Source organism: Petromyzon marinus, unplaced genomic scaffold (genome assembly GCF_048934315.1).
Source record: "Petromyzon marinus isolate PM22_M1 ecotype Great Lakes invasive population unplaced genomic scaffold, UKy_Petmar_22M1.pri1.0 PM_G_Scaffold_10, whole genome shotgun sequence".
Classification (NCBI taxonomy): Eukaryota; Metazoa; Chordata; class Hyperoartia; order Petromyzontiformes; family Petromyzontidae; genus Petromyzon; species Petromyzon marinus.
In genome coordinates, this window is record NW_027422651.1 from 67,469 (window position 1) to 90,784 (window position 23,316).

At 48.2% G+C, this 23,316-nt stretch overlaps 1 protein-coding gene across 2 annotated transcripts; it reads left to right on the forward strand.

Moving 5' to 3' along the window:
- The first annotated feature begins 6,678 nt into the window (after positions 1-6,678).
- Positions 6,679-22,039, forward strand: LOC142908574 (protein LSM14 homolog A-like). 2 transcript variants are annotated; one of them, XM_076059333.1, is made up of 9 exons: positions 6,679-6,788; positions 7,390-7,557; positions 10,208-10,365; positions 11,927-12,134; positions 15,003-15,149; positions 15,866-16,018; positions 17,477-17,579; positions 18,777-19,020; positions 21,399-22,039. In XM_076059333.1, exons 2-8 carry the CDS (start codon positions 7,437-7,439, stop codon positions 18,982-18,984), a joined length of 1,098 nt encoding a protein of 365 aa, XP_075915448.1. In that variant the 5' UTR covers positions 6,679-6,788; positions 7,390-7,436; the 3' UTR covers positions 18,985-19,020; positions 21,399-22,039. The 2 variants fall into 2 exon arrangements, with proteins under 2 accessions (XP_075915448.1, XP_075915447.1); XM_076059332.1 differs by lacking the exon at positions 6,679-6,788 and having other exon boundaries at positions 6,799-7,557.
- The last annotated feature ends 1,277 nt before the right edge of the window (positions 22,040-23,316 follow it).

Sequence of the window (23,316 nt, forward strand, 5' to 3'; positions counted from 1 at the left end):
AGTGGTGGGTGTACTAGTGGTGAGTGGTGGGTGTACTAGTGGTGAGTGTACTAGCGGTGAGTGTACTAGTGGTGAGTAGTGGTGAGTAGTGGTGAGTGTACTAGTGGTGAGTGGTGAGTAGTGGTGAGTGGTGAGTAGTGATGAGTGTTGAGTAGTGGTGAGTGTACTAGTGGTGAGTGTACTAGTGGTGAGTGGTGAGTGTACTAGTGGTGAGTGTACTAGTGGTGAGTAGTGGTGAGTGTACTAGTGGTGAGTGTACTAGTGGTGAGTGGTGAGTAGTGGTGAGTGTACTAGTGGTGAGTGTACTAGTGGTGAGTGGTGAGTAGTGGTGAGTGTACTAGTGGTGAGTGTACTAGTGGTTAGTGGTGAGTGCGAGTGGTGAGTGTACTAGTGGTGAGTGTACTAGTGGTGAGTGTACTAGTGAGTAGTGGTGAATGGTGAGTAGTGGTGAATGGTGAGTAGTGGTGAGTGGTGAGTGTACTAGTGGTGAGTGTACTAGTGGTGAGTGGTGAGTGTACTAGTGGTGAGTGGTGGGTGTACTAGTGGTGAGTGTACTAGTGGTGAGTGTACTAGTGGTGAGTAGTGGTGAGTAGTGGTGAGTGTACTAGTGGTGAGTGTACTAGTGGTGAGTGGTGAGTGTACTAGTGGTGAGTGTACTAGTGGTGAGTGTACTAGTGGGGAGTAGTGGTGAGTGGTGAGTGTACTAGTGGTGAGTGGTGAGTAGTGGTGAGTGGTGGGTGTACTAGTGGTGAGTGGTGGGTGTACTAGTGGTGAGTGTACTAGCGGTGAGTGTACTAGTGGTGAGTAGTGGTGAGTGGTAGGTGTACTTGTGGTGAGTGTACTAGTGGTGAGTAGTGGTGAGTGGTGAGTAGTGGTGAGTGTACTAGTGGTGAGTGGTGAGTAGTGGTGAGTAGTGATGAGTGTTGAGTAGTGGTGAGTGTACTAGTGGTGAGTGTACTAGTGGTGAGTGGTGAGTAGTGGTGAGTAGTGGTGAGTGTACTAGTGGTGAGTGTACTAGTGGTGAGTGGTGAGTAGTGGTGAGTGGTGAGTAGTGGTGAGTGTACTAGTGGTGAGTGTACTAGTGGTGAGTGGTGAGTGTACTAGTGGTGAGTGGTGAGTGTACTAGTGGTGAGTGGTGGGTGTACTAGTGGTGAGTGTACTAGTCGTGAGTGTACTAGTGGTGAGTGTACTAGTGGTGAGTAGTGGTGAGTAGTGGTGAGTGTACTAGTGGTGAGTGTACTAGTGGGGAGTGGTGAGTGTACTAGTGGTGAGTGTACTAGTGGTGAGTGTACTAGTGGGGAGTGGTGAGTGTACTAGTGGTGAGTGGTGAGTGTACTAGTGGTGAGTGTACTAGTGGTGAGTGTACTAGTGGTGAGTAGTGGTGAGTAGTGGTGAGTGTTGAGTGTACTAGTGGTGAGTGTACTAGTGGTGAGTGTACTAGTGGTGAGTAGTGGTGAGTGGTGAGTAGTGGTGAGTGTACTAGTGGTGAGTGGTGAGTGTACTAGTGGTGAGTGTACTAGTGGTGAGTAGTGGTGAGTGTACTAGTGGTGAGTAGTGGTGAGTGTACTAGTGATGAGTAGTGGTGAGTGTACTAGTGGTGAGTAGTGGTGAGTGTTGAGTGTAATCTCACCAGGCGATGCTGAACCCCCCGGACCCGGATCCAACTCCACACGACGAACCGGTTCCAAACACAAGTCGACAAGGAATTGATTCAGACTCTAAGTCGATTCCTCATGCAATTCAATGAGCAATCGATTTCTAATACAACTCTACAATCCGATTCCCCGTGCACGTCAATGGGAGTCGATTCTTGATGCGATTAAAAAGGAGTCGACTCCTCACGAAACAATGAGAATCAATTTGTACGGTGGAGTCACGGAGGTAAAATAAAATAAAACAAAAGAAAACAATTAAATCACGACGTTTCGGAGGCAACACAACTCTCCTTCTTCAGGTGGAACAGACACAGCAGAACATCAGTGTCAAGTGGACAGCTCAGTGACACAGAATTAGTAAAGTTGGGCTACATGTTTATTTCTCGAAAGCATTTTGGCTGTAGACCAGTGTAACAAGTCACAAATTTAACTGGAGGCTTTATTTCTTCCAGCAGAAGACACATGATATGGTAGCTGCAGTAAGCCACCCACCACCGACACACACACACCCACGTGTATTTGTGGATGCACTAAGTCCGACACACACACACCTGTACTTGTGGATGCACTAAGTCCGACACACAAACACACACCTGTACTTGTGGATGCACTAAGTCCGACACACACACACCGACCCATCTGTACTGGTGGATGCACTAAATCCGACACACACACACCCACCTGTACTTGTGGATGCACTAAGTCCGACACACACACACCTGTACTTGTGGATGCACTAAGTCCGACACACACACACACACACCTGTACTTGTGGATGCACTAAGTCCGACACACAAACACACCTGTACTTGTGGATGCACTAAGTCCGACACACACACACCGACCCATCTGTACTGGTGGATGCACTAAATCCGACACACACACACACCTGTACTTGTGGATGCACTAAGTCCGACACACACACACACCTGTACTTGTGGATGCACTAAGTCCGACACACACACACACCGACCCCCCTGTACTGGTGGATGCACTAAGTCCGACACACACACACACACCTGTACTTGTGGATGCACTAAGTCCGACACACACCCACACCTGTACTTGTGGATGCACTTAGTCCGACACACACACACACCGACCCACCTGTACTGGTGGATGCACTAAGTCCGACACACACACACCTGTACTTGTGAATGCACTAAGTCCGACACACACACACCTGTACTTGTGGATGCACTAAGTCCGACACACACACACCTGTACTTGTGGATGCACTAAGTCCAACACACACACACCCACCTGTACTGGTGGATGCACTAAGTCCGACACACTCACACACCGACCCACCTGTACTTGTGGATGCACTAAGTCCGACACACATCCACCTGTACTTGTGGATGCGTTAAGTCCGACACACACACACACCGACCCACCTGTACTGGTGGATGTCCTCGAAGGACTTGGAGTTGTTGATGGCGAAGACGCAGAGGAAGCGCTGGCGGTCGGAGACTGAAATGGTAGCGGCTGAGGAGCTTGTTCACTAGCTCACTCCTTGTTTAAAAAATGTTGCTTTGAAGGTTTCGCTCTCAAAATAACTCTCCCAAATAATCAACAGATATTGGTAGTGTGCTGCTATCGACCGCCTAGTGGGAAGGATGTTGAAGCTGCGTCTGCACTTAGAGAGCTTTTTGGGGGCCTCCCTAAAGGTGAAATAGTTTTAGTGGGTGATCTACATTGGAATTGGCTAAACCCGCCGGCCGTGGCCACAAATTTTGCAGATGAATTTAATCTGTTTCAATTAATAAATGTCCCCACAAGACCCAACCTAAAACATTCGGGACAATCAACTCTGCTTGACGTCCTATTGACAAATGCCCCTCACAATTTCACACTGACTGGTGTTCTGGGTAATAACCTTAAAGATCACTCCTTCATTTTTGGAGTGAGATCATCAGCCAGACCCAATGCCCCCCCTAAATTGGTTGAGAAGCACTCTATGAAACACTTCAGCACTCAGGCATTTGCTAATGATGTGCTTCACTCGGATATTGACAAGGTCTGTGATATCCCCAACTAGATTACGGCTTGGGAGACCTTCAGGTACACGTTTCTCCAAATTCTTAACAAACATGCTCCGTTGGTTAGATTTAAAACTAAATGCAACCGCCCACCATGGTTTGATCCTTGATTACAAAGCTAATGAAAACTAGGGACAAGGCTTGGGCATGTGCTCAGAAAAGTAATTTGGTCAATGACTGGCTAGAATACAGGATTTTAAGGTATAGATGCGTCAAAAAAATACGGCATGCAAAAAATGCCTACTTTTCCTCCACTCTCCTGGAATCACATGGAAATGCCAGGATTTTCTGGAAAACAAATATATCGAAAAGGCATCCAAAACAGACAATCTGCCCATTGAGCTTAACCGAAATGGGGAAATATTTTTCAGATCCCAAAAAAATAGTTGACAATTTTAACCTTCATTTTTCTGAAGCTGGTAATCTTTTTTATAATGTATTGGGAGTCACCTCTGCTCATGCAAATTCCTACACCCCTGTCCAAACATTAAACGAATTTAGTTTCCAGACAATCCACAAAAGTAATGTTCTGAAACAACTGTCTTTCCTCAAAGGGTCTTTCTCTACTGGAGCAGATAGTATTCCCGTCTTTGCTCTACTAACTGTTGGTCACCTAATATACAAACCTATAGCCCATATTTTCAACCTGTCCATCAAAGAAGCATCAGTTCCTCTAGAATGGAAACATTCCTATGTCCGTCCACTTCACAAAGGGGGCCCTAAAGATGATCCAAATAACTACTGACCTATCTCAATTTTGTCCCCGTTGATGAAATTTTTTGAAAAATTATTGACCTACCAAATTAGCAGTTTCCTGTCCACCAACAATCTACTACATCTAAAACAATCTGGGTTCGGGAAAAAATACAGCACCACATCTGCTGCGTTAGACTCTCTGAATCACATTTACACTAGCCTTGATAAGAAGCAGTACTGTACCTGTCTTTTTCTAGACCTGTCCAAAGGTTTTGATACAGTAGACCACAACACCCTGCTTAGTAAATTAAGTTGCCTCGGTTTTTCCGAAAACACAGTAAAATGGTTACAAAATTACCTCTTTTCTCGCACCTAAACTGTATTCACAGATGGTTGGAGGTCAAACAGTGTGAAGATAACAAAAGGGGTTCCACAGGGTTCCATCCTCGGCCCCCTTTTGTTCTCTCTTTATGTCAATGACTTGGGCACTGACCTGGATCATTCCAGGGTAAATCTTTTTGCAGATGACACAATACTGATTACTGCTGGCCGCTCTCTGGATGACGTGATTGCTAAGCTACAGGGTGATTTCAACAAACTACAACATCCGCTAGTTGCTCTTAAACTAGTCCTGAATACCTACAAAATCAAGGTGCTATGCTTCTCACCAGGACTAAAGCAGGAAGTTATGTTTCGCCAATTACATTCCTTAAATAATTATAAAATAGAGCAAGTCAAGATCTATAAGTATCTTGGGGTCATCCTGGATTCAAAACTGAATTTTGAAGATCACATTGATTATATTGGTAAAAAGACAAAAATAAAAATTGGTTTTCTGTATCGACACAAGCACTGCTTCCCCCCAATGTTCCGTTTGGAATTGATAAAAGCTACCATACTGCCTCTACTTGACTACTGTGACATCGTGTATAAATCAGCCCCAAGTACTGTACTGAAGAAGCTTGATTCCATTTATCACTCGGCCTTAAGATTTACATTGAACTGCACATATAGGACTCACCACTGTGATCTCTACATTGGGTCAAACTTAATGTCTCTTAATGTTCGACGGCTTGTGCACCAGATCTTATTTATTCACGATGTACTTACAAAAAAATCCGCAGACTACCTGCTGGATCTCCACTCTGTTTCAAATAACAAATTTGACCTCAGGTCTTCGCTCATTTACCAGCTTCACATTCCCTATTGCCGTAGGAAGGGCCTTTGCTATTGATGCCCCCAGAGTCTGGAATGCTATTGCCAATAAACTGCAACTTGAATCGCTACCAATGAGATCTTCTCTCAAAACTGCTCTAGAGTAGTTGTACACCCCTAGCTGCCACTGCTATTCATTGGCGTAACATAAAATAAAATGTTTCGCTCCGGATGACGCTGCAAAGTATTATCTGTATTTTGATTTAGCGTGCTGATCTTAAAGGTACATTGAATAATTTGATACTCAGAAGGATGCTTCTGTTGTTGTGGAGTAACTCATGCAGCCAACTATGGCTCTAGGATTTGGTGTTACATGTTATTTATGTAGTTTATTGTAAAAATTCGGTCACAGTCCCTGTGATCGCTGTTACGTTGCAATTATGGCTTTATTTATGGGTGATTTGGAAAACGTTTTTAGGTTTGGACATGTTTGTTTTGTTGTAGTACGGAGTTAGACTGATGGCCTTAATCTAAGTTATTGTGGTTGTTGTTGTTTGACTTGCATCCCACTGGGATTTTTTGCACACAGCGTTGGTGTACGGCTTCTTTTTTCAGGAATATTTTGCTGGTTTTTTTCATGGATTTTCTGTTTGCACAGTCACACATAGTCACTTTAAGATGTTTTTCTTGTTCGTGTTTTTGTTTTTTTGTGTTTGTTGTGGTTGCACCCCGATTCAAGAGCCGAATGGCTCACAGGGCTATAACCAAAATAAACTGAAAACTGAACTGGGCCTTCAAACCTTCACGGAGAGACGCGGGTGGAGGAGGGGCGGGGTTTGAAGGGGGCGTGGTGGAAGGAGGCGGGGCGGGGTGGAAGAGGGCGGGGCGGTGCAAGGGGGCGGGGTGTAAGGGGGCGGGGTGGACGGGGGGCAGGGTGGGCGGGGTGGGGAAACGCCCCTCGGTTTAAAAAAACGCCGCGTATTTCGATTGGTCGAGAGGCGTGCACGTGACCCGCTTTATATTTCGTGCAGTTCACATTCCTGGTTCTTTCGGTAAAGTCACGTTGATAGAAAATAAAAATTAAATAAAAAATAACTAAAATGAAACACAAAGCAAAAAACCCACGACGTTGAGCGGAAGAGAAACAAATCCCCCTCCCCCCACAATCCCGCCCACTTGGCGCTACCCAGAGTGCATTGCAGTGCCAGTGGCGTGTCCGTGAACACGTGGGGGACACGCGGTGGGTTGTTGCCATCATCATCACCATCATCATCAACACCACCATCAACAACAACACCATCATCATCACCATCATCATCAACACCATCAACATCACCATCACGTTCATAAACACCACCATCATCAACACCACCATCATCATCAACACCACCATCATCAACACCACCATCATCAACATCACCATCATCAACACCACCTTCATCAACACCATCATCAACAACACCACCATCATCAACATCATCATTAACACCACCACCATCATCATCAACACCATCATCAACACCACCATCAACACCACCACCATCAACAACACCATCATCATCAACACCATCAACATCAACAACACCACCACCATCAACACCACCACCATCAACAAGACCATCATCATCAACACCACCAACATCATCAACACCACCACCATCAACAACACCACCATCAACACCACCACCATCAACACCACCATCACCATAAACAACACCACCATCATCACCAACATCAACACCACCACCATCATCATCATCGTCGTCGTCTCGCGATCCGGGCCAAGTTCCCCCCTCCCCCCCCCTCCTCCTGCCCGGCCCCACCAAGGCGGCCCCACCAAGGCGGCCCCACCAGCCCCTCTCGTCGCCCGTAGCCAGAGCCGGCGACCATGGCCACTTGGGCGGCCTGCATGGGCGTCAGGATGAGCTTGCTCTCCATGGCGGGCATCCGCTACGAGGGCATCCTCTGTGACATCAACACGGACGACTCCACCGTCGTCTTGGCGAAAGGTTACGCACTGGGGGGTGGGGGGTGGTTCACGGGGCGACTGTGGACACCCCGAAGCTGCGGGTTAGGGGTTTAATGAAGCCGCTTGAGTCGTCCTAACAGGCGACTCGCTCGGGCAGCGGCAGCAGCAGCAGCAGCAGGAGGAGGAGGCCTTGGGGCTGGGGAAAGTTTGCCAGGAGGAGGTGAACGTGTCGGCGACGTTGCCGCCTTCTGGACAGATTGGTGTGGGTGTCGTGGGGTCAATGTGTGGGGGGGTATTAAAGAGGGGTGGTTTGACCCTTTTCAGGGCAATCAAACAGGAGGTGTTAAGATGCTCAAACGACAAATAAGATAGTCTTTGGTTTTTTTCGGTAAAGTCACGTAGGTGAAAAAAATCAATAAAGTAAATGAAAAGAAATCAATGAAATCATGATTGTATTGGATTGCTGTATGTACTTTTGTGTTTTCAATTAACCTGGATTTGTAAGAGAGTCCTTAATCTCAGTGGGAATTGCCCAGAAATGTTTAAAATGACAGCCATTGATGCGTCACGTGGGGGTCAGACATTTGTGACGATGTGTGACGAGGGGCGGTGGGGCGTTGAGAAATGTGACGTCACATCAAAATTCGCAACTTTAAATATAGACAACACGTTCTACTTATCTTCTTGGTTCTTTCGGTAAAGTCACGTAGAATGGAAATAAAATAATAAAAATAAAGCAATAACATTTTATTTTTAATAAAATTGTATAATGTTTTATTATTATTATTTTTTATAAAATAAAATGTTATTTTATTATGTTTTATTTTTATTATTTTATTTCCATTCTACGTGACTTTACCGAAAGAGCCAATAAGATGAATCCCTGCAGTCACGAAAGCTTTAAATCGAAACGTTCTACTTAATCAAATAGACTTGTTAATAAATGTTTTCACCTTCAACATCGGAGTGCAGCGCCACATTAAATACGCACTACAATGATAATAGTTTAAAGAGATTTGAAGTGTGTTTTATATATTTTTTTGGGGGGGGGTGGGTGGCGAAAATCGTCCAAAATCGCGCGACGTCATTTATGGCCGGCGCCTCTAGCTGTACTGGGGCAAAGTTCTTCAACTCGTCACCCGCTTAATCACGAATGTTCTGAGGTTGTTGTTCTTGCTGATTCTGGGTCGCAGTGGTTTCAAGTATTTTTCAATGAAGGTTATTGGGTGCACAGCCGTTTCAATACGGGCACACATTGTTTCGTCCGTCTGTTTGCGTTTCTCCCTTGCGACGGGACATCTTAAAGCGACGACGCGTAACAGAAACATTCTGGAATAAACCAGCAAATATTCCACACAAAAAAAACGTATTAAAACGCTGTGTGCCAAAATCAAGTGTTGAAGCCGGGTCGGTAGTCACAGGGCAATGAGACGCGGCTGGTCATAGACGGCGCGTGACCCGGCCAAAAAGCCCGGCGGTGCCGCATAAGGGGCCATCCATAAATGACGTCACGCGATTTTGAACGATTTTCTTGACCCCCCCGTCTATTTAATTAAGTAGAACGTGTTTTTATATTTAAAGTTGCGCATTTTGATGTGACGTCACATTTATCAAACTCCCCCCCCCCCAGTCGTCACACATCGTCACAAATGTCTGACCCCCCCCCCCCCCAGGTGCGTGACGTCATTTCTGGACGGCCCCAAAACAGTTAATTTGGAAATGTTCCAGATTCATTTTTGCCTTCATTCACAGATTTGGGCCAACGGCACCTGTCGGGATTAAATTGGCACAATGGAGAACTTCTTCTTTGCGACGGTGATGATAGCGATTTGTTATGTTGATACCCATAAACATTCAATACCTGCAGGCATATGGCTTATGGATGACGGGCTATTGGTTTTAATACAGCTAAGACATAATAAAATAAAATACATTTATATTTTACTTAAATGAAAATAAAATACATTTCATTTTTAGTTTTTGTTTTATTTTATTATTTTATTATTTCCCTTCTATGTGACTTTACCGAAAGAAAGAAGAATATTTAATACAGCTTGTTGCAGGAAATAAATTAATCTCAATTTTTGGCTTGCAGAGTTGAGAAATGTGTGCAGCTCGGAACCCCGCGAGCTAGATTTGATTCCTGGCTACAGACAACGTCGTCGGTGGTGGCCTTGTATCCCAACACATTCTGGTTTTCGCGTAGGTAGACTGCCTTCAAGTGAAGTTACCTGGTGTGGTGTGTAAGTAAAAAAGATGATTAAATCAGCACTGGGGAGGATGAAGGTAGCTGAACCAGCTAGAAACTATTTTAAAGAATTGTTTATGTTGCGGGTAAGGCCCACTTACTATATCGCTCTTTCAGAAGCGACCTGCCCACAAATGGTAGGTAACGCAACGAAGTGGCTTATCGAAGGACCTGGAGGGGGGGGGGGGGGATCCGCTCGACCCATGGGAAGAGAAAACCTCGCTGACTCCAAATATACAGCAGGTGTTGTCAGGGTTGGGATGAAACGCATGACCTTCGATATATACCAGGCGAGGTAGTTAACGTCTCACCACAGTGGCGCCCAAAACCCACAACCACGCACCTGCTCCGACCTGCATAGGTGCTCTCGACCGTAACAACGCTTGACCAAACGGATACGTGGAGGTCTGTACCGGCGGCGGGCGTCTTTGTGCGCGCGCAGTGCGCTTGCGCGGAACGGAGGGGCGCCCCGCCGACCGTCTCATTGCCCCTCGCGAGGAGGTCTTCGAACACATCGTCTTTCGCATCAGCGAGATCAAGGACTTGACCCCGTGCGAGTACATGCTGTCTGCTCTGCACCACGACGTGGCCATGGTGCAGGTGAGAGGTGCAGCCGCTCTTTACCATTAAACTCTTTATTTATTGTACCATGTGAGGCCCACCGAGCTACTTAACTCTCTTTTCAGAAGCGACCCGGCCACAAATGATTTGCTCAACGAAGCGGTTTATCGCGTGGACATTTCCAGCAGCCAAATACTCCAAATGCACGTCGGTTCTAAAACGTGGAGGTAGAAACTGGATGACCCAGAGAAATCCACGTGACCACGGGGGAGGACGTTGAAAACTCCAAAAATATGCAGGCGTCGGGGGTCTGGATCAAACCCCACGACCTATTGTACTCCAGGTGAGGTAGTTAACATCTTGCCACTGCAGCGGTGCCATGGTTTAGGGGAGCGGTGGCACAGTGGTTGATGCGCTGCACCACAAACCCGCCTACGACCCACCGGGGTTTGATTCCCACTTACGGCCAACGCCAGGTGACGATTATCTGAAACGGTCCCGGGCTTTTCCTCAGGTCTATCCAATGAGCACCTGGTGCGATGTATAAACATCGCCACTTGGGAGAAGGCGGTCGGGCGTGGTGCTGGCTTCCCCACCTCCTCCGTGTGCTTTGCCGGCCTCGTAGTTGCTCGCACTGCACTTGCCCCGAACGTCCGTTAAGCCTTTAAGGGACATCTTTGGCAACATGTTGACAAAATGTGGAAAAAAAAGTCAACGCTGATCGGCCGCATTTCGGGCAAATTTTCCCTTCACGGCACTGGAATCGAGGAAGCCAGAGATGGTGGAGAATACGAGGTTGGAGACTGCACTTCACACTCGGGGGGCTTGATGAAAGTTGCATTTGAGAGTTACAATAGTTAGCTAACAGTGGTAGCTGTGGAGGGTCTTTACAGGTTGAGGAGGAGGAGATGGAAGAGGCTACCAAGATCCGAGCCCGGGTGCCAGCGTGCCAGTGGCTGAATTGCGCAACCCTTGGCACCTGATTGGCTCTCGGGTGATGACATCGCAATTATCCCTCCTCCTAAGACCGAAACGGGAGAATCTCTCATGGTAGCCAGATGGCTTACAGAGGTTCTCTGTAAGCCATCTGGCTACCATGAGAGATTCGTTCATGAGGCTATCCACATATACAAACACAGAGACAATTTCAACCGAGAGGAAGGAATTCTGGCTTAGCAATCATTGGAAGGATTTGATAAACCATTCCGGGTCTTAATTGATTGTTCACGCTTACGGTGGCTTTCAGACCGCATCCATCATTTTCGTCTCCCCCCTCCTCTTTTCCGAACATAGATGGACTCGTCCATCTGAATAACTGCCAAATCGCTCTCCGTGGTGCTAACGTTAAAAAAAAACCCGCCACTTTTAAAAAAAAAATGTCTTGCTGTGGTTTTTACACCTGATGATGATTGCTTGTGTTGCAGTCGAAACGTCGTGAGAATTTTAAAGTTTTATATTTTTATTATTTTATTGTTTCCCTTCTACGTGGTGGTGACTTTACCGAAAGAACCAAGAAGGTGCATAAGAAGTTTGACATGCGTACGTCGTCCGTCGTGATTTGTTCTAATCGCTGCCTAACCCACCCTCACCCCCCGTCCAGTCCTCGCCGGGCACCCCGGGGGGGGCCGCCGCTCGCTGCCACACGTGCAGTATCGGAGCGGCGGCGAGCTGCCACTCCGCGCCGGGCACGCCGACCGGACCCCCCCGCGGTGCCACGGGCGGCCACCCGGGCCACGCGCGGCACGACGCCTGGGCCACAGCGGTCGGGCACCATCCCTTTGTGCAGCCTGCATACGGAGGAGCTGCGGGTACGGGAGGGGGGGGGTGCGGTGTGCGGTAAACATCGGCACTGCAGGGCTGCACCTTTGCCCTCTTAATGCCACGTGGTTTCCGTTGCCCAGTGGCCTTGCCTCGGGTCGTTTTCGCCTTTTGCTCGTTTAGAGGCAACTGCGTGATTTCAATGCGATCTTAATTGAACGCAGTTGAGTTGCAGCTATCTTCATGGAATTATTTCCGTAAGCGCATGCAGGAAAATAAAAGGCTCTGTGTATAACAGCTCGATGATGATGATAATGCGTAGTGCATGCGGACGAGCATTTTTGTTTTTACTTTGCGCTTGATGGTGATACCCAGTGATTGCATTTTAAATTGTCGCCTTTTCAAAATAACCCGTCATTTAAAGCGTTATTATTTGGTGCCCTGTCAATGAACTGCTCGGCGAAGGCCGCGCTGTCTTGTCATGCGGGGTGGGGTGGTTATTTCACCTGCCACGCTTCACTTGTGCGGTTGTGGTGAATGGGAAGGTGGGGAGCCAGCCACCGATTTGGATATAATTCGCTCGTGATGTGGCTGAGAATCGAGTTATTTTTTGCGTCGTTGGGTTCGTAGTTGTGCGAGAGCCACTCTTCTACCACGAGATAATACAAATGTGGTGCTAAATGGGTTTTGTTGTTTGCAATAACGGCGTTTATCAAGAAAGCCACTTTATTCAACGATCATTTGTGGTAAAGTGGCTTCTGAAAAAGTGCAAATATAGCTCGGTGTCTTGCCTGATAAAAAATAAAAACGTTTTAAAATTACCCCTCTTCCACAACTTAACCCAATTAAGATTTGCACCAACAAAATTTAATTGCGGCTTCAAGGTCCTGCACGATGCATTTCTCCATGGCGATGATGAACGAAGACTTTCTTTTTTTAAATCTGTGGTTTTGTGAGAAACGAGGTTGCCAGAGGCAACTTGCTATATTGATCTCAACGAGGTGCTATCGTGGTGCTGAGGTTGTGGCCACCCTGTTCACTGGCTGGGTATTGAGAGAAGAGAGGATTTCTGATCGGATCTCCACCTGCATCTTTTACCAAACACCTGATGCCCGATTTTGTAATGTCCAATGAGACGTCGTACGGAAATATGATTGTTTTTTTGCGTTTTTTTCAACATTCTGGTTTGCCGAAACCACATAAATTGGTGTGGTGCTCCAGGTGACAAATTTGATTTGTTGGGTGGCAGATGGTGTAGCAGAACATTGGGCATTGTAGAGCAGTACCCCAATTTACATTGGTGATGCGTTCCTGAAATGTGCGATGTAAATTTAAGCAATTTTTTCCCAAAATACCGTACATCAATAATGTATTTTGTTATCGAAAGCACAGTACATGTCGTCATGCGCGCGACACCGCAGGGTAGTTTACAGGGTAGGTGAAGCAAGAGGCGATGGGGATACGAGAAAGGATCGATGCTGTCACCGACGTAAATTGTGTTAGCGGTGTTCATAATAAAGCGACGACGTGAAAGGGGTGTGAGTTGTAAATTTATATTACTGTGTTACCCCACGATCGTCTCGCCCAGTGGTTCTTAACCCAGGGGTGCACGCACCCCTTGGGGGTTGCAAGATCCCCTTTCTGGGGATTTCTTTCGAAGGTATATCATCGAAATACAGATTGGGCGTGGGCGCGCGGGCCGAGTGCAACCGCTTTGTTTCATCAAACCCCTTACGTCTGTTGACGTTGCACGTTGTTTGTGAACGATTGGGAACCAAAGGGGTTGCAAGGCTGCGGCAAAGGTTACAACAGCCACCGACTTTAACGGAAGCGTCGTGAATCCTCGTGCCGCCCGTGTTGGTGCAGCCGAGGCCTCCCTCTGCAGGCGGGAGGACGAGTCGTGAAGTCTGCCGTGGCTTGTGGACAAGAGCCCCGGTGACCCTCGTTCCACCGTCTCGTTTATTAATGTTAACACCCCCCCAATGTAATGCTGCCCGACCTATAAAAGTTGCGCGCAAACGCCCCTAACGACAAACGTGTGCTAATATTTTTATATTTTAAACCCGTGCGAAATCATCATTTTTGACAAAATATATGAATGGTGGTGCTATGGCAATTCTAGATTTAAAGCTTTCGTGACTGCTAGGATCCATACTCTTTGGTTCTATTGGGTAAAGTCACGTAGGTAAAAAATAAAATAACAAAAATCACGACGTTTCGGCCACAACACAAGCGGCCTTCCTCAGGTGAAGGGACGAGACTGTCTGGAGGACAGCGCTGTCTTCCAGACAGTCTCGTCCCTTCACCTGAGGAAGGCCGCTTGTGTTGTGGCCGAAACGTCGTGATTTTTGTTATTTTATTTTTTACCTACGTGGCTATGGCAATTGGTTGCATCAAGAGCAAATGAAAGCGGAGTTTCCTTTTCGAAAATGTTGGAGACGCAAACGGGGTGGTCGGCAAACGCTGCGCTTGGCCGCTGAGTGATCTGTGCGGTTTTGACGGCCTCGCTCGAAGCGACGTAAAAATGGCACGCTCGGATACGCTGGGATTTGTGTGCGGTGAGCCCATCTGCCTGGTGACAACACAAACGTGTGACCTGCAGTCGTGAGGAACGATAGGGGGGGAGGGGTGGTGGTGGTAATTATGATGATGACACTGACACCACGATGGGTGATGGAGGGCTATGGCACTTGTGTCTTGCCCACACAGCTGTTGTAGAACGCCCCCCCCCGCCCCATAATACCAACAGCCGCCTTTCGCCACTAAGTGACGGTGACGTCACCACGGCGCCCGTGCCAGATGAAGTGTCGCCGGTCGTTGCCGGGAGGCACCGGGAGGGTCCCACGTGGCCCCCCCCCGACGGGCTGACGAACCGAGACGACCGGTGGGTGCGCGCCGGCTGTGCCCATCGCCCACAGGTGCGGCAGAGCGCACGGCCGGCGCGGCCGCTGCGCGCGTCAACGCCACGCCGCAGCAGCCGGCGAGGAAGAGCGGCACGGTGGAGCGGGGGGTGCAGACGGCGCCTCGGCGGCGGTGGCGGAGGGCCCCCGTGAAGCAGATTGCAGGTACGGCTACGGGTGGTGTGGGTGGTGTTCGCCCTCCCCACCCGCCACCCCCCCATGCCGTCATTCATCTTTTCATCAAATTTGTAAGTTCGTTTTGAAGCAACGTGTCCCAATTTACAGTCGGCGTCTCGTACCGACGGAGACTAATTAATGCGTTTGCGTATTGAAGGCTCGCCGTGCACAGCTTCTGTGGACGCATTCGTCGTGGGGCTTTGTAAATCGCGGTGGGAAGGCAAAAACCCCTTGCCGCTTTTATCACTGACGTTGCCTCAAAGGCGACGCGGTGCATTAGCCTGGACTTTGGCAATGGCCTTTTGAACATGTGCAGAGGGCGGAGAGAATAACAGATTCTTGGCCGCTGGTGCCGACCTGAATACCGGGCAGCCGGTGCGCTATTTTTTTATGGTCGTGAATATTTACCCAGGAAACCTGGGTCGAAAGTAAGAGACTCACATTTGTCCATGAGGGTACAGCAAAAGTTTTTTTTTCTTTGCAGCAGGGTGTACTCATTGATGCATTATTCCAATGGAGAAAGTTTGCAGGAAATGTTTCACATTTGGGGAGAACATGCAAACTTCCAAGTATACAGCAGGGGGTCGGGATAGAACCCACGAGCTCTTGCGTACCAGGCTAGGTAGTTAACATCTCACCACCGCCACCACCGCGGCGTTGGTGGACCACAAACCGAGCTGCCGTTTATTTTTCTCTCCCCGCAGGCTCGAGTCGCCATGGGCGCCCCCAGAAGGCACAGGCCCTGAACCTGGGCGATGAGTTTCAGGCGGAGTTTGACTTTGAGAGCAGCAACGCGCAGCTGGACCGCGAGGAGCTGGACAAGGAGTTCCAGAACAACAAGGCCAAGCAAAGAGAAGGTGGTGGACCTTTTTTTTTTTAAAGGAGCACTTTGAGGGACCCGGTTTCACACCACCACCACCACTCCCGTGGGATGTCTCCTTTTAGAATCAGAATATTTATTTGTCCACTGGGGGATTTCGATGCGCTACAAAGGTTTTTTTGTCCACAGATGTTCAGTAGGGGCGGGTCAGAATGTAACAACATACAATACAAAAACACGATGGGAGTGCACAGTCTATAGGTCAAGTGAACAAATCGCTTGAAAAAATAAAAATCAACTAATCTTGTCTTACCAGGTAAAAATCACTGAGATATTCGCTTTTTCAGAAGCGACCTGGGCACAAATGATAGCTCAATGAAGTAGCTTATGTGGACATTTATATTAGGCCCTTTTTTTCATACGAGTTAGAGTAATTGTGAGGAATGATAACTTGAGAAACTTTCCGCATGTGACAGCCTTTAGTAAGCTTGGCTGTCACTGCACTTGTGGGTGAGGGCCTCGCATCACTCTGGTCAGGTGTGGGTTGCAGAAAGAGTGGAGCTTGGACAATGTAAAGCATGGATGTGCAGTGCAACAGTGGATTTGTCTTACACCGCCTCTCTTGTGCCAACAAATTATTAGGCGGCTGTGGGGGGGGGGGGGCTACCTTGCCTCGTGGGTTTCACCAAAACCCTGACCATTGTATATTTGGAGTTTGCATGCGTCTCTCTCCCCGTGGTAGTGTGGATTTTTCTCTGGGTCGGTTTAACATGTAGGCTTTTGCGACCAATATCATCCATGATAGATTTTTTTTTTGGGTTGGATCACGATCTAACCCAAAAAAAACCTGTTTTCTCTGAGTCATCCGGTTTTTCCCTCCACATTTTAGAATCAACGTGCACTTATTGGAGTTTACCTGCTATAAATTTCCATGTAATAAGCCACTTCGTTGAGCTATCATTTGTGGCCAGGTCTCTTCTGAAAAAGAGCCATATAGCTTGATGGGCCTGAAATATAATGCAAAGTTTATGGTCGTATTGGTTTAGCCCTGACTCGCATTGGTGAATGGTTGTATTTTAACAAATGGTAAAAAATTTTGGAGAATCCCCTGTACTAAATGTTGGTAGCCTTGAGGACCATGATGCACTTTTGACAATTTTTGTTCACGAGGAGCAATCTCCACGAGCGTCCATCACGGTGGCCTGTTGCCACTGCTGCCACGGCGTCTTCTGTTGAAAAGTTTGGTTCAACAAATCTGTACCGTCGCCCCCCTCTAGTGGCTCACCTCAGCCATCGCCATGAGGGAGACGAAGGTGGCCGGGCATGGTGCTAGGCCCACCCATGCCTTCGTGTGCCGTGCCGGCCTCGGGGTGCCACTCACTAAGAGCACTTGCCCCGATAGTCTGAAGCGAAACAGGGTGGGGATCTTTGTCTTTAATTGTCCAGGCCATCCCTTAATTAGTTTCTGACATTGACGTCTCCCTTTGTGCTGCAGACATGCAGAGGGGTCCCAGCAGGAGCTCTGCCGTGTTTCCTGACAAATGCTTCTACGACAAAACAAGATGCTTCTTTGACAACATTTCCAAAGATGGCGGCAGGTAATGGCATTTCTGCCACTTGTGATTTTTAATTGGGTCTCCTTGCTCATCGCGGGGTTGATGGTCTCGGACGGGCAGTGGTGGCGGCACACCTTTATATACAGCGCCTGGAGGAGGCAACGGGTTGGTGGTTCACAATCTTCTGCCATGTGCACCGACTTGCCAGGAGGTAGCAGTACAGCAAGTTGATTCATCTCCATCTGTACGGAGATGGGGTTTCTGTTCCCCCCCCTTCACTCTCCCACCTTTGCACGTGTGGGTTTTCTTTGGTTTCGTCCCTCGTGTAATAAAAACTCACAAATGGAGTTGGCCTAACCATCCTAATATAGGATGACAGATCTCGGGCAATTGTTAGTGCCGTTGCTGGCTGCCTTCTCACTCGTATGCGGTTGACTACGCCTCCTGAATATCTGGAAACTTTGGGGCGTTGCAAATGTGTGACGTTAACTTTAATTACTCTGCGCAGAAAATGCACGCCGCGTGAATTGCGGTGTTGCGCTTGATTCGGGAAAAAATCCTAGCTCGAAAATAAGAGGAAGAACCGTGTAATTATTTGACTGGGCACGAGGCGAACATTTCTCTAAAACGCAGGATGGTGTGGAACCGTGCAGGGAACCTCTAATGTAGGGTTTAGCGTTCACTCGAGCAATTCTGTAGTACCGTGATCTGTCGTCATCCACAGGCCACTCTTCAACATGGTGTGGGGTGAGCCACTGCTCGGAGCGTCAGAAAGAGTCGTTGTCGCGTAACAACAAAACTATTCGCGGTGCAAATCTAGTGGCTGCTCTGATTTATAATACTGCGGGCGCATTAACCGTAGGGATGTACGCCTGCTGCTTGGCAGGGAACATTCAAAGAATCCCGTGACGTGTTTTACAAGTGGCAGGCATTTTTCGTGTGCCGGTGTAAAAACTGCGATATTTGCCAAAATGAAAATGAGTGACTTACTGTGGCCCTTCTGCCAGTAGTAGTGGCACGGGCAAGAAGTTGTAGCGCTGTGTCTTTATCTCCTCCCTCCACCTCCAATACCAACACGCGCCATTCACTGCTCGGTGAAGGTACACGTGGAATGTCGAAGGCTCGCTGACAGGAGGTCATGGGACAGACCCCAGGTGGCCATGGATAGACTGAGATGACTGGCAAGATGCACCAGCTGTGCTCACAACCCCCGCCCCCCCCTTCCTTCCATCTTGTAAGGAACTGCCGCATGACGTTGGCGGAGGAGCAGCGCTTGAACATGCAGACGTTCGGGGTGAACCTCCCGGCTGCGCGCGCTCGCCGCTTCTGGCACAGCTGGGGCCACGCGTCCCGGTTCAACCGCTGGACCCTGTGGGGCGGGGACGGGCGGCCGGGCATGCCCAAAGCAGGGGTGCGGTCTCCTCTGCCGGCCAAGGTGCAGGACTAGACAGATGATGATGATGAGGAGGAGGAGCACGTGCAGGTAAGGGCAGCTCCCGCTCCTGCACTCCCGTTAAGCTGCAAAACAATATCGAGAATCTGCTCGTGCCTCCCTGAGGAAGTCACGTGACTTGTGTGGCCATCCCTGCTGAGTCCCTTACCCTCTGCCCCCAAAAACCCCCCCTGTGAAAATACCCTGCTCTGTGGAGGATGATAGAGAGACCCTTTTATAGCATTGTCTCTGATCCCATTTTTCCATTTGTCTCCTCTACCCCTTTCTATTCCTCTTCCCATTCATTACGTCCTTGACTCTACTCGCCTTCTCATGGTTGTAGCCATGGGTACACTTCTAGATTTAAAGCTTTCGTGACTGCAAGGATCCATACTCTTTGGTTCTATTCGGTAAAGTCACGTAGGTAAAAAATAAAACAACAAAAATCACGACGTTTCGGCCACAACACAAGCGGCCTTCATCGGGTGAAGGGATCAGGCTGTCTCGAGGACAGCGCTGGAGTGAAACACAGCCACGCTCAGACCGCGGACCTTTAAGCTGTGTGCGAGGAAACAAGGTGCCTTGACAAAGGAATTAGCATAAAAATTAGCATTTGATTGACCGACTGAGCATAGAGGTGGTGTACGTGCGGGTGGACCTATTGATGGTGTGAAAAGGGAATTTTTAAGAGCTGCGAAAGTTTGGGGTACCACTACTTGAAAAATATACTGTACCATTGAAAATTAGTTTAATGTTTAGTTCGATTTAGAACATCTTTCCAATGGTTGCTTAATTTGAAACCATCTTCTCGGTTGAAATTGTGTCTGTGTTTGTAGATCTGAATTGCCTCGTGAACACATCTCTGATAAAACCCGTGGGTTTGCAAAGAACCTTGGTATCGGAGAAAATTATATCGTGATCACCCACAGCGCTGTAACAGTGATCAGCCACGGCAGAATAATTCGTTTTGACGTGTTTCAAATCTGATTTGTGCTCGCGAATTCGGCCAGAGACATGTCGCTTTGTCTCCCCGATATAGCAATCACCGCAGGTACAACTCAATTTGTAAACCCCGGGGTACTGTAAGTCAGGAATGACATCCTACCTTCACGGATGGGATGGGATCAGATCACGGTCCCAGTACCTGATACCATTGAAATAAATGGTTTCATCCTTGCTCTCAAGAATACATTAAAGTTACATGGGCACAAGTCTGGCTCGACTTATCTAATTACAAATAACTATTCACAATAATGCAAGTGGCAGGCTTCGTTGTTAACTAGGCCTCCATATTTATCGTAACAATTTAACAGCATTATAAAGGCATTTACAGCATTATAACGGCAATCCTAACATAACAGGAGTCCCAGTATTATAAGAACACGAAGGGGTTTGGTGGCCAGCAGCATGCCCTGCCACCTTTATCTCCCCAGTGGCGATGTTGACACCCAAGCAGTTACTCGTTTGGTGGCCGCGAGCGGTAATCGAACTCGGGTCGCCGGGTTCGTAGCGCAGCGTAGCGTTAACCACTACACTACAATGCGTTATGCTTCCACACACACACAGACACACACAGACACAGACACATACACACAGACACACACAGATACACACACACACAGACAACGCTAACTGCTACAATACAATGCGTTACGCTTCCACATGCGAGGGTCACGTGACAGATTTGACGCCACAGCTCACTTGCTGTGCAAAAAAAATATGCATTATTGAGCTCCCCCCCCCCTAAAAAAAAAAGTGTATTTTTATAATTTTTGCGTGGTGTACAGTCTGGTAAGTACCCACATGGCCAATTTCCAGTTGGTTGCAAGTCGGGAAGTACGCTAAACATTTTGAACAGGCACACATTACAACTTTGCCTTTTATATATATGGCGATAAACGAACTTGCAGACAATGATTATTAAAGTCCCACAAGGAGCAGATGCACCCGTCTTCACTGAGATGGTAATTGTGCCTCCATGTTGTACTCTTTGTAAGGACTGACACCCCTGCCTTGCCTCGTCGCTTCGAGACCCTTAACGCGTCACTTCCTGGTCACGTGACCAAACTCGGCACCATCATATCAGGAAGTTCTTCTGTAAACACAGCTCCATATCTGCCGTGGGGCAGAACAGTGGCCATGTCTCTCCTGAAAGAGCGCTCCATAGCTCCGTGGGCCGTACCTGGTAAAATACAAATGTAGAGTAGTTTCTTTCAAATGGAGTTGGTTGGCAACGCTCTCGTGCCCAATTTTAGAGATTGACGAAGGGCATTGGATAGCTTGGAGAGACACCTTGTCACCAAATCTTGGCCTAAATCGGGACCACGCAAACCAAATTCTCCAAATGAGAATGGAGCCCTTTGTGGGGTCGACGACAATCTGTTGGTTTTCCTTCTTGATGTCGATAATGCTTGCTTTTGTTGTTGCAGGTTGCAGAGAACCACACTTCCTCCCAGAGTGCACATATATTGGGGGTTTGCTTGATTTAAAAACACATTTGTTTGGTCTGAAGAAACGTTACGTAGAGGGGTAGTCCGAGGACTGTATGTGGGTTTTGTTAATTGATATGCGATTCTTTTAATGTCTATGGTGTGTAAATAAGATGCACACCTCGTTTTGTTGAACACTTTACACATTTATAATTGTAAGTATAGTTTTTAACCTTAGTCTAATGGGTGAGGTAAAACATTTCTGTAAAGTCGGACTTAACTTTAAAGCTTTAATTGTCTCCTAAAATTGGTTATTTTGTGCGACCGGTCTTAAGCTGTAATAACCATGGACATGACAATTTAATTGAGTTGTGTTTGTATTTCACAAGGCAGCATTAAATGTTGCGGAATTTATATCGGTGCATTCGCTGTGGTGAAATGGCCGGCAAATAATTAAGTTGGCCAACTGTAGCTTTACAACATTGCTTCGTTGAATTTTTACTGCATTGCTTTAGATTCCTGTAAACTTTGGCTGTAATGTAGTACAAAGCATGGCTTTAACAGGATCGGGGATGGGGGGGAGGTTTGCTGTATTTGAAAAAAAGTAAAGTGCATTTCAATAAATTGAGACATCTGTTCCAGCTTGAGGGCCGATTTTGAAAAATGAATCTGTGCTTGGTATGTTAAGCAGCGTGGTGTGGCAGCCCAGCCCCAGCCTGCCAAGATGCCACCTCGGCCGGCTGGGCAATCTAGGCGAGGCCGGGGGCTCTGCACGAGATTAGGCCTCACCACGGTACTCTGAGTAAGAAGTTAACTGCAATAGAGTGGGTATATACTAGTGTTGAGTTGGTAGATACTGCTGCAGAGTAGATGCTACTTTAGAGTAATTAAATACTGTTATAGAGTAAGCGGACACTGCTATAGTCAGCTGATAATACTATAGTCAATAGATATGACTATCGATTCCATAGATACTGTGGTGCCACAGCAACGGAGCAACTCCGCCGGCGCCACCATCCCCTCGCACCCCTCCACACGAACGTACGCACACTCCCACTTAACACACACACACACGCACCCACGTAGGGTCTCGAAGGGGGGTGCCTGGCCCACAGGCTTTCATCCGAAGGGCCCCTAGCAGGGATGTCCCCCAGTTTCCCGTTGCCAGGAGATTGGCCGACCCCCCTCCCCCCCCCCCCAGGCCGGATTACACGGCGGCCCCCCCTAAAATCAGCTTTAAAAAGTCGCAGGGGTGCATAGAGTTTTACAGGCTGGCCGCAATGAAGCGCACGCAACACGGGAGATGGGGCGTCGAGGGCAGAACACTCTGCTGGCGCGGGGTTGGGAGGACCGGGTGGGGAGGACCGGGTGGGGAGGACCGGGTGGGGAGGAGGGGGTTGTGAGGAGGGGTGCGTAGACAATGGGTCAAGGCGCAATGGAAAGTCACGCTCCAGGTAAGGGCGGGGACATCGGTTTAAAATCGATAGGTAGGCGCTCGATTGGTCTGCGCAGGATAACACCACGTGACCCTGGATCTTCGGATTCCCAGGGCGTCAAAGGGAGGGAGGTGAAAAAACGTTCAGGTGGTTCTCCTCCAGCCGTCCAGCCACCCCAGTCTGACTCCCGGCCACTCGCGGCGTCCGAGGGACGCTGGCGAGCACCGCTACGACTCGACCCCAGGCGGAGACCTCTTGGATCATCGTCCCTCCGACTCCCGCAGCTTCCGTGCGACACCGTGAGTGTGTCTGCGAGTTGAGAAGTAGAGTGTGGGGGGTACACCCAGGGATTGAATAGGGATAGGCTACGTGCTGCTCGTGGAATATTTACTACTGGGCCGCACAGGGTTTTCTTTAGACGCGTCATTAATAAACTTCAGTTCAGAAGAACGGTGTGGTGCGATTTCTGTGTGCGCGTGTGG

Coding starts and splice junctions, on each gene's coding strand:
- LOC142908574 (XM_076059333.1), top strand. CDS start 7,437: ATGGCCACTTGGGCGGCCTGCATGGGCGTCAGGATGAGCTTGCTCTCC. Junction 16,019..17,476: donor CAAGGCCAAGCAAAGAGAAG/GTGGTGGACCTT, acceptor TTTGTGCTGCAG/ACATGCAGAGGGGTCCCAGC. Junction 17,580..18,776: donor ATTTCCAAAGATGGCGGCAG/GTAATGGCATTT, acceptor CCATCTTGTAAG/GAACTGCCGCATGACGTTGG.